Source organism: Sinocyclocheilus anshuiensis, unplaced genomic scaffold (genome assembly GCF_001515605.1).
Source record: "Sinocyclocheilus anshuiensis isolate Anshui unplaced genomic scaffold, SAMN03320099.WGS_v1.1 scaffold1016, whole genome shotgun sequence".
NCBI lineage: Eukaryota > Metazoa > Chordata > Actinopteri > Cypriniformes > Cyprinidae > Sinocyclocheilus > Sinocyclocheilus anshuiensis.
The window spans coordinates 387,625-399,011 of NW_015552618.1; the positions used below are offsets into that span (position 1 = coordinate 387,625).

At 35.8% G+C, this 11,387-nt stretch overlaps 1 protein-coding gene across 4 annotated transcripts in view; it reads right to left on the reverse strand.

Annotated features, from left to right (window-relative positions):
• gramd4a (GRAM domain containing 4a) overlaps nucleotides 1-11,387 on the reverse strand; it is a 64,111-nt gene that overhangs the window by 11,964 nt on the left and 40,760 nt on the right. For all 4 annotated transcript variants that reach the window (XM_016457426.1, XM_016457425.1, XM_016457427.1 and 1 more), the window contains 4 exons: nucleotides 6,711-6,831; nucleotides 2,996-3,057; nucleotides 1,859-1,994; nucleotides 308-333 (listed from right to left, as the gene is read on the reverse strand). In XM_016457426.1, the coding sequence (XP_016312912.1) occupies nucleotides 308-333; nucleotides 1,859-1,994; nucleotides 2,996-3,057; nucleotides 6,711-6,831 (345 nt within the window). The remainder of the gene's footprint in view (nucleotides 1-307; nucleotides 334-1,858; nucleotides 1,995-2,995; nucleotides 3,058-6,710; nucleotides 6,832-11,387) is intronic.

Below are 11,387 nucleotides of genomic sequence, written 5' to 3' on the forward strand. Positions count from 1 at the left end.
TTTTGTACGCAAAGAAAACAAAAATAACGACTTTATTCAACAATTCCTCTCCACCCTGGTACCATTTTGGAGAGTATCCACTGAACGTAAACAGCGTATGCTATTCTGTGTCAGCCGTGTCACGCAGATAATTAGATAAATCCTCTTAATTTGTGTTCTGAAGATAAACGAAGGTCTTACGGATTTGGAACCACATGAGGGTGAGTAATTAATGACAGAATTTTCATTTTTGGGTGAACTATCCCTTTAACATGAAAAAACAAACAAACACAGAAACACTTTAATACAAAAACAAAAAGAGACTTACTAAGTCGTCGCATATTTTCTGTTAATCTGAAACAAAGACAAGACAAATTTTCAAGCAAAAGCAAAAAAGAACCACAACATACAGTACAGCTAAATTTTTACAGTTTCTGAGTGATGCTCAAATTAAGAACAATTTGAGGTATCATTCATACACAAACAGTGAGGGACAAGTGACCTTGCCTTCAGCAAACACCACTTTTTTCTTCCACCAAGCACAGTCTGTCTTGTATTTTCATTGAAAAGTGACACTTAAACCACGTAAATCAATGAAAACAGACAGTTGTGGCCAGCACAGGCTCAATACCTCTCTTCAGAGACAGATAGATGCACTTCATTGATCCCTAATGGGACATTTAGGAGACATGGACTTAATAGCCTCATGTCTAATTGAGGCAGTTACATGCATTGAATGAACATCAGACCCAGAACTCCTGCTTGAAGAGTAAATCTGACCACAAACCGCAAAATCTCAACGATTCTTAATGGGTTTCAAAATAACTGCCTGGACTATGAAATAAACCTGTGAACCTTACACATTTCTGAGGAATCTCTAAAACTTGACTTGACAGACTTGTAGTCAGAGTAGCATATTAATAAGACGCAAATAAAAATGGGCCTTTACAGAGTCTGTTTAATATGTTAAGATTCAGATAGGAAAAAGTCCTTCCCAAAATTTTCAAAGAAATGTATGAGCTTGCAGTCCATTATCAGAAATGTATCCTTTTTTTGTACATACACAGTATATATATATATACTGTACACTGTTTTGATTGAATATTTAGGGTTTTGAGATTTTTTTTTTTTTTTGTGTATCTTTTATTTTGAAAGTTGAAAACAAAAGTCTATAAACCACAACCCCCAAACATAAAAAGCCTCAAAAACTTGTACAAGCACACTGGACAGTCTTATTTTCAACTGCATAAAACAAAACAGGTTCAAAACAAGTTAAGCTCTAATAATTACAGTCTGATTAGGTGATAATAGTATATTCAATATAATACATAGGACTTTTTTTTTTAAGTTGCATTAAACCCAGAATATTCCTCCTGCATAAGCCATCTGAGAGAGACATACATTTAGCTTTGGCCCAAAAGAAGGAGGCCAGCTCTTTAAAATTGTCCCAGATCTTAAAAAGAGGGATGGACTTATAACAGCTGCACTTTGCATATATAACTGACCTTGGACGTGTTGAGAAATGTAAACGTATTTGTGTTGTATCTAAATATGGCAAGTTAAAGTCTTACCCCTCTAAAACATAAATAATTTTGACAGAACCAGAAGGGAATATATGTTAGGACATATGCTTTTATTTTGAAAGGCAAATTCATTTTCTGGTGAAAATAAAAGCTCCATGTTATGTCAGTTGATTTAAGTCCTGCCCCTTTTGAAGATCTCTTCTCTGCCACTATGCTTGGCTTATTCGGACTAAAAGCATCCTGGCCACAGGGGGGCAGATGTTACTAGACAGAAAAGGATCTCTGAGACATGATAATGGAGCAGAGTATTTCAGTTTCACAAGAATGACCTCCACAGGTGATCTTTCTTCACTAACCTTTTAGCACTTAGTGGCTCCTCAGCCTCAACCGTGTTCTCCTCGGGCTGGAAGCGAAAATCCTCTATATAAACCCCAAACCGATCATAGAGCCAGCTCTGCAGCCGCGAACACACCGTCTCCTTCTGCTGTTTGTCTACAGAGAGAGGTTAGATATGTATTTCATTCAGAGGCCAAAACCAAATCTCTATTCATCTCTAAATCCTACAGTGGGCGTACTGAGAGAGAGAGAGGTTTATGCTCTACATTCTCATTTCCTGCCTTAAACAAAAGGGGTTGGTCTGGCCTAGATGGTCTACAAATTTAGACAAGTGCCTAAAATAACAGCGGAAAGCTTCCTGAACTGTCACTAACCTAAACCACAAACCAGCTGGAAAATCCAAAACCCCAATACAGGATTAGAGCCACAATTAAAACTTGAATCCAAATGACTGACAGACAAATAGAAAGATTTGGTTGAGTCCATATGAATTTACGCTTTTAACAGACTACGACGTTTACCTCAAACTCCTAATTTGCTGCTTATTAATAGTTAGTAAGGTAGTTGTTAAGTTTAAGTATTGGGTAGGATTAAGGACGCAGAATATGTTAATAATAAGCATGCTAATAAGCAACTTGTTAATAGAGATGATTGCTCCCTATACTAAAGTGTTACCGAATTTATGTCACCCTGATATTTAACAGTCTCACTAGGATTGTTTTTTAAGGTAATTGGGATGCAATATTTACCAAATTATGTATGACATATTTCTGTGTCTTATCAAATTCTGACACAAGATTTTTGGTATTAAAATAAGAATCTCAAACTGTATTTGGACTGAAATGATTTAAATCAGTCTCCCCAGCTTTTCACGGTTCCATAAATATATGTGAAATTATTTAAATAAAAAGCTAACATAACTTTTTGTAATAAACATACAAATTGTCAGGACACACACACATTGGTAAACAAACATTTTTGCTGATACTTTTCAGAATAAAAATAATAATAAGTCCATAGTAGTTTAAAAACATACAATTCTGCCTTAAATGTTACTCTTGAGAACTGATCAAAAAATTGTAAGGTGTAGAAGTATAGTCATGTAAAAATGAATCATTTTGTTACTTCTAATGTCAAAACTTTGAGGGTTGCATTACCTGTGCCGTTAGCTGCAGGTGGCTGCTGTTTCCGTGGAGGCTGAGGTGGAGAATCTTCACACCTTCACCAGGAAACACAAACTACATTAACTTTCAATTCAATTCAAACTTTTTTCTCAGAACTCAGAACTTTTCTGAGCCATTTTTGCTATTTTTTAACCAACAGGTGTCAAACAACTTAGTGGATGTATGATGTCAGTTCCACTCATGTTCACCTAGGTGTCCTTGAACTAACCACGGGTGTAGTTCAACTATGGACATTCAATATTTTCGTCTGCAATATGTCTGTCATTCAGTGTTATTAGCAAAGCTAAAACTATTAAAAAAAAAAACTGAAAAATGTTGTGTGTTCAGGCATTTTTCCCAAAAAATCAGAGAACTTTAGTTTAAGCTAAAACAATATAAAAGGTAAAATCATCACATTGATGTTCTACACATATTTGCAGGTTAATTATCAGAAACTTCTCAACGGAGCACAGCATACTCATGTGCAAGCCCAAAATGTGCTGCCAATCAAATCCGAATCAATTCGATGCTGAAATGACATCAGTGGAAAGAACACTCTGTACAGACATATTGCTGTGCACGACTCTCTACGTATAGACATCGACTTCCTGCTGAAGGGTCATGGGGGGTGGGATGTAGTGGCTATTTTTATAGCTCAGCGTGTGGCGTGGGCAGCCCTCTACGGTCAGTCCTACTGTGACAGCCAGACCGAGTACAGCACCGGGTCACTGAACAATGCCAACACTCATCAATTTATCACAGACTATAGAAAGAAAGTATAAAACTATGTTTTAAACAACATAATACTAAAGTAAAAGTTACATTACAAACTTAATTCAACTGGTTTTTACTTTATGCATTTCAGGTCTATTTAATGCTTTGCTGTAGACTTGATTTTGTGCATTTTTAATTACAGGTCATGCGAACAACCACACTGTAAAAAAATTTTAAAAAAAATAAAAATTCGAGGTTGTAAATAAAACAAAAATTATTGGAGTTTTACTTGAAAATACTATTTCGAGTCTTTCTAATTCAAAATTTCATGTTTAATTCAGTGTGTTACTTTGTGCAATATCTGAGTGAAAATAGTTTCAAAGGTAGACTTTTTAAACATTACACCTTTTTTTTTATTTTTATATATTTTTTTGCAGTGCAGTTGGTAATTACAGTAATGTGTGGTCTCACAAGCCTTAAGAACAAATGAATGCACCGATATTAAAATTCTGACCAATAGCGATGAGCCAATAATTATATAAATAATCAATATTAAAATATATATTATTTTATCTATATACTGTAAATTAATTTATTGGTAACGATAAATTACAAAACAATTCTAATGTCAAATGATAACTGATATGGTATCAATGTATTGTGCTTCTCTAATACAAATAAGCTGATACTTCAATAATAATGAGTTTGATACAAATTGTTAGTCTTTTTAAATTCAATTTAAAGCTGCAGTCCATAAGTTTTGTCTCTTTGTCGCCATCTCTGTTTGAAACCTGCAATGGCAGTTATTTGCGGAATTATATTCTTTGCATGGGTTGTGCACCGGCACGACTCCAGCGCGGATGATTCGAATGTTTTGAGGTGAATGTGTGGCTGTCATTCACCGCACCGGTGTGGATATTCACCGTACTTTGGAATCACATCACTGAAAAAAAAAAATTTGGGGTGTTGTAAAATATATTAAATTAATCATCATAAATTCTACTTGTAATATTAAAAATCAAGGAGAACAACAATTTTAAGTAAAATGTACACATTTAATTCATGTAATTAATGAACTGCGTGAGAAGAGTAAGTCTTATTAATATTTACTTGTAATATTTACATGTTTTATAGTCATTGCACATAAATCTAGAAATATTGAGTACATTTTAATCTAAAAGTTCGGCGCGCTTGAATCCGCGTATGCGTGTTTGGACCCACGCTTTGAATCGCTTTGACGGTTGGGCTTGTCACGGAGGAAATGCATGGCTGGATCTTCTCGTGTTTAAGGTAAGTTTGCCTTTCTGTTTTAGATTTCTGATTTGTAATACTTTGGTCCGTGTGCATTTCGAGAGTTTGATTCTTGTTTGCTTGACTCATTATACATTGACGTTCATATTAATCACATAACCTCATTAAAGTTAACTTGCGTGCGGTCACAGTGAGTGATATTTCAGCGAAAATGTTTTCAATAGTTCAAATATTCACAAAGCTGTTTTCACGTAAAAACTTGAGCACAATTGGAAATTACTGGAAATGATTTCTAGCTAGCTAACATCGTTACTAAATTAAAACAATCGCATAGTTTAGCATAATGCTAGTTCTGGATTAATTGCAAAATGTAACCATAATAGAGTATAAGTTTATCATTTGTTCGTATTTACACAAGCAAGCGAATTTTAAACAATTCCAGAGAGAAAAGGCGAAAGGGAACTCGATTCATTACTCGCGCGCTGTTCTCTACGCACACAGCCGCACACACATGAAGTGCGCACAGGCGTTTCAGACAGCGCGCAAACACAGAACTGAATCCTCTTCTGAATCCTCTGAACAGACACATACACATAAAATTATGACAAAATACCCATCTCGACAATCATTCAGGTAAACACAGTCAGTTATGTCTCAAGTGAATGAAAACAGCTGAGAAAGAAATCGGATGTGATGTGCATCATTATATCGGATCCGTGCATCAGGTCTTAAAGGGTGATCCGTTGAACCACTAGTAGCAAGTCTGACACTTTTGTTCTGACCAACTGAGGAAAAAAGCAGTACAATAAATCGTGCTACAATGTTGATTAAATCTAACGATTGGTTAGCTCATATCACATCAAACTGTGCAAATTATTATTACTGTTATACTTTGTTCTCAAATTGTTCATGTTAACCACATCAGCATTGCGTGACTACATGTATGTAGTGTAGCGTTACATGTAGATTTCAATTTCTGTACAGTCTAATCTCTAATTGTCATGCCACTCGAATTTCATATATTTCATATATAAATACAAAACTTGTGCAATCCCACGTATCTGTAATCAGATGCACATTTAAAACTGGAATATAATCTAATTTCAGTCACTTGTGTTTCATAAACACATAAACCTTTTTGGATTATAATATTTAATTATTCCAGCTGCTGTGAGAAAAGGCTATAAACGATCCGCCACCTGCAGGATCCTCACATGTGATATAGTCTACTACTTCTTTATGTTTACAGACGTTACGTAATAACGCGGCGGCATGCTCGAATTTCCCGCAAATTCCTACCAGTACCACTTAAATTAGAAAACATTATTATAAGCTTACCGTTGTGAGTCGGGCTAAAGTAAGGCGATACTTTTGAACACTGGCTGGTTATGTACTTAATCAAAAATTTATTTTGTATCATTTTTAACCCAAAAAAGTTACGGACTGCAGCGTTAATTAAAAAAAAATAATAATAATTTGTTAATAAATCAGGCTACAATAAATGTGTGTACAATAAAATGTTAAAATGTGGACATTTAAGAACCATTAACAAAACTGAGCTCAAAAGAACTAATTCCAAATAAGAAGCAGTTCCCTATTCCTAATCCCCAGTACTTAGTGTGTGTATAGAGTGTTGAATGTTTGTGACCTAAAGCTCCTGTGCTCCTCATTCATTGTTTGACACTTTATGTCAACTCTGTAAAGCTTATGTGTGTTGGTGTCTATATTTGAGTTGGTTTTTCACCTGGTCTTCAGCACATCACTCATCTTCTGTTCCAGGTCAAGTCTTCTGCTGCGTTCTCTCTCCAGCTCCTGCTTTAGGGTCTCCACATTGGTTTCTTCTCGTAGCTTCCGTAGTTCCTCCTCTGAAAGAAAAAAATTTCACAAATGGCCACACACTTTAAGGAACCTTCTATAATGAAGACATTAAAACATATTATAATCTTGTCCAGGATGTATAAGTGTTAACAAGAAGTTTCATAAACATTTATTAACTTATTTTTATTTTTTTGTATTTAATTTTGCTTGCGTCATTTAAACTTTTTTCCTGTATAACACTGTAAAGCTGCTTTGACACAATCTGTATTGTGTAAAGTGCGATATAAATAAAGGGGAAAAAAAACATAATACCATGGTATACTTTTATGTATCTAGATGTAAAATAATTGAGTGATTTGCATTTAATTTAATTAAATTTTATTCTTAGCGATTTTTATTTATTTGGCACATGAATATGGTAATGACTTAATATTACATTATATATCACCACCTAATACCTAATGAGTCATAATGGTATAATAAAGTTAAAATAATAATTTTAATAGAAAAATGCAACAGTAAAAACCAGTTCATTGGTTAACTGTACGATCCCTTACAATATATGGCTAAAATTAAATTTGAAAATACAAGTAATTTCATATTATTATAAAATTGTTTCATAAGTAAAAATAATAATAATAACCTTACTATTTACATAGACAATTTATATTTATGTGTAACTAGCAAGAGTCACAATTCACTCGGGGAGCAAGGAACGAGGAAACGAGGAGTACTTGAATAACAATCTTTAATAATCCACAGGAAACCCAAGAACAAGGAGGACATTCAACAAGTAGACCCAACAAACAAGAACTGAAAGGACTAGGGCTTTTAAAGGCAGGATAATTGGGGAGGAACGAGACACACCTGGAATCAAATTAACACAATCAACATGAAGAAGAAACTGGGTCACAGGGGCAAAAACACACACAGGATAGTCCATAATCCTGACAGCAAGCCAGCGCATATAAAACATATTAACCAATTGCCAATGTGCTACTTTACTGTCTCTTGTATCACTTCACACTCTCTTTTGTTCATGTGATGAAATGGCTTAAATTAATATTTAATGTCCATTCATTTACTTTTGATATTAAGTAAGTAGCTTTGTTATAAACAGGATTATTCGAACTCATTCAGCTATTATCACAAAATAAACCCTTCTGGGTGATACAAGATGCTTCAGCTTCACTTCAATTCAATTTGACATTGCATTTCTCAATATATTTCCACTCATCTATTTGCAAAATTTCAGTAGTCTAATGCACCGCTGTGAGCCTGAAGCTATGTACTCTACATGGTCTTTGTTCCCAGCTGAGCGTTATAAATATTTGAGTGCTAATATGAGCTTCTCTCATACAGAGCGCCATAAAGGAGAGAATAAGGTCTGAATGACTATCAGCACTCTGTAAAACTCTAGTACCTGAACCCTGAGTTCAGAGTGATGGCCATTAGTGGAAGTGCCTCTGTCAAACAGATAGTTTCAGATGAGATGACTGCTGTCAATTGTACAGAGGTACATCATTAAGCAGTCAGTCAATTAATCTATAGCAATGTTTCTATTAACAGCTTTTAGATTTGCACAAGCCTGAGCCGCCTAAATATAGATTCTAACTAAAGTAAAAAGGCCTGGGATCCTGACTTCACCCAGCCCTTGTTAGTGGTGTTAGATAAGGTAAGCATCACTATTACTACTGAGTTACAGCAAACTTAGTGTTGAACTTTGCAAAGTAATGTTTGTTCTGCATATGTAAATGATATCTCAAATCATGGAACTTATTAAGGAGATGTGTACTATTACTTTTCTAAACAATCTGACCAGTAGTTTTCATCTTGTTGATGATAAAATGGTTAAAAATCACTAAATAGTTTATTTTTATGTGAATGCTTAGTGTATGCATACATTGAAATGCGTAGACTTTCAAAATATACTCCATTTAATAGCAAGAACCAACACAGGCGACTATGCACACTAGAAAGTTTCATCCCTGTCTGGTGTCTGCGCTATTTCTTTCTTTCTTTCTAGTCATTATACTCAATTAATATAGAGTTCTTGTGATCAAAAGTAGTTTGTTGTTGTTCCATTTCCTTTGTTTCTTTGTTGGCTGTGAAACAATGGCCTGCAAGTGTTGCCACCTTGTGGACAAACTAATTAGTGCAAATAATGAAGACACATGTACGAGATGAGCAAACAGTACGCACGGTTAGAAAAATCTGTCTGGGTGTGTACAATTTATGCGCATACAAATTTATGTTGCACCCTAGCGTACACATTAAATTTGACACATGGAACTACTCAGAACAAAGCAGCAACTGCATAGCAAGATGCTAACAACTATTCAATCACCTTACTGCATGGCAAGAAACGGACCATAACACCTTAGCAACTGCATATCAAGATGCTAACAAGTACTCAGAACCATACATATATATATACGTAGATGGGCAGCTATATGTAAGCCGTCCGCCATATTGTAACGGTCAACTTGATGTCATTTACCATAGTAATCACTGAATATTTGAAAGATGCCACAATCCTGCACAGAACGGCTCAACGGCTCTGTGAGAACCTGCAGTATGATGATTGACGTCAAGTGGACTGTTCCAAGATGGCAGCCGCATCTACGTGCCTGGAGCCGTCAAATGGGGAATCTATACATATCTATGCTCAGAACATCTTACTACATAGCAAGATGATAGTAACCACTCAGAACACCTTAGCAACTGCATCGCAACATGCTAACAACTACTCTGAACACCTTACAGCATGGCAAGAAGCTCACAATTGCCCAGAACACCTTAGCAACTGCAAAGGAAGTTGCTAACAAATACTCAGAGCACCTTACTGCATTGCAAGATGCTTACAACTGCCAATAACACATTAGCAACTGCAAAACAAGATTCTAACAACCATTTAGATCACCTATCACACGGCAAGATGCTAACAACTGCCCGTAACACATTCTCAACTGAATAGCAAGATGCCAACAACTACTCAGATCAGCTTAGCAAGATGTTAACAACTAACCTTAGCACCTGCTTTGCAAGGTGCTATCAACTGCCAAGAACACCTTAGAAACTGCATAGCAAGATGCTAACAACTACCCAGAACAACTAACTGCATAGCAAGATGATAATAACTACTCAGAACACCTTAGCAACTGCATAGCAAGATACTAACAGCTACTCAGAATCCCTATGCAGCTGCATTGCAACATGCTAACCACTTAGAACATCTTAGAAACTGCATAGAATGTGCCAACAACCACTGACAAAATCTTAGCAACGTTAGCATCACAACACTCTGAAAACCTCCCACAACACCATAGCATTGTTGCAGTCAGAAAATTGAGTCATAAGAATTAAATTGTTCATGCCAAAAAAAACTTGCTGAGTTCTCTTGCCAGAGGATTATTCAGAGCGATTTTAATTTTGCTGATGGCCAAATTACACAATGTGTCTAATCATCTGCAACCAACATATTTGGATCTGTCTCCATGGCCACACTGAGAACAGACTGATCATGATACAACAGCGTTCAGTAAATCTGTTCCAGAATCAACATTCTGTCAGCAATTCTCATTGATCTTCACACCACAAAAAGAATCAATCTGTTCAGACAGAAAGATCATATATTTCGGTCCTTTGTTTTCTTACTCGAAGGCTGAATCATTCGTTTGTCTGTCATCAGTCTGTTATGAACTCCAGTAGGCTATATGACTGGGGTGCTGAAATTATGTGTTGGAAAGACATGTTAGTCATATCACAACATCACCAGAAATGTCCTTGGTAACTGAACATTGGGAAAACAATCTGTACAATATAGAAATTTACACCCAGCAGCTTCAACTGAAGTGCAAGTGTATGACTAGTACTATAGCTATAGCCAGACTATGGTCAATAGCTGTCATTTTTTATTGCTATAGTAATTTATTTAAAGGTGCACTATGCATAATTTTCCAAAAAATCGTCTGTCTCTTGCTTGGCTTTTTGGCTGATATCTGTAACTTGATAATTTACTAGGCATTGTAATTACGTTTTATAATGACACACAAAATATAATTATTTAGCCCTCAAATATTTACCCCAATGTTGGTTATTTAATGAGATCATTTAAAAAAAATCCCTCATCGTTTTCTCACCCTCATGCCAACATAGATTTTAAGAAAAACAGTCCATCAATGAACCTGCTTATAAACAATGAACTTGTCAAATGTACCAGCCTATTGTGCGTAACAGGATGTTTAGTGCAACATTTAACAGGGATAATAGCTGGGTCACAGAATATCCTTGTCTAACATGGACCAAAATGTTGGCAGATAGTCACCACCCAGTGTTTAAAAAAAAAAACGAGTGAGTTGCCACGCTGTATTGTCAGACTCTGTTCCATGTTTTGTGTGTGTCCTGCTCCCCATGTGCCTTCCCATGCCCTTATTTGGTTAGTTTCCTGTTCCTGTCCTGATTAGTTTATTTCATTTGTCCCAGGTGTTTCCCTTGGTTTTATTGCTCCCAGGTGTGTCTCGTCATCCCCTCCTCCTGTGTGTGTGTGTATAAAGTGTTCCCAGTCCCAAGTTCTCTGTCCGCTGTTGAACGTCTTCGTGTG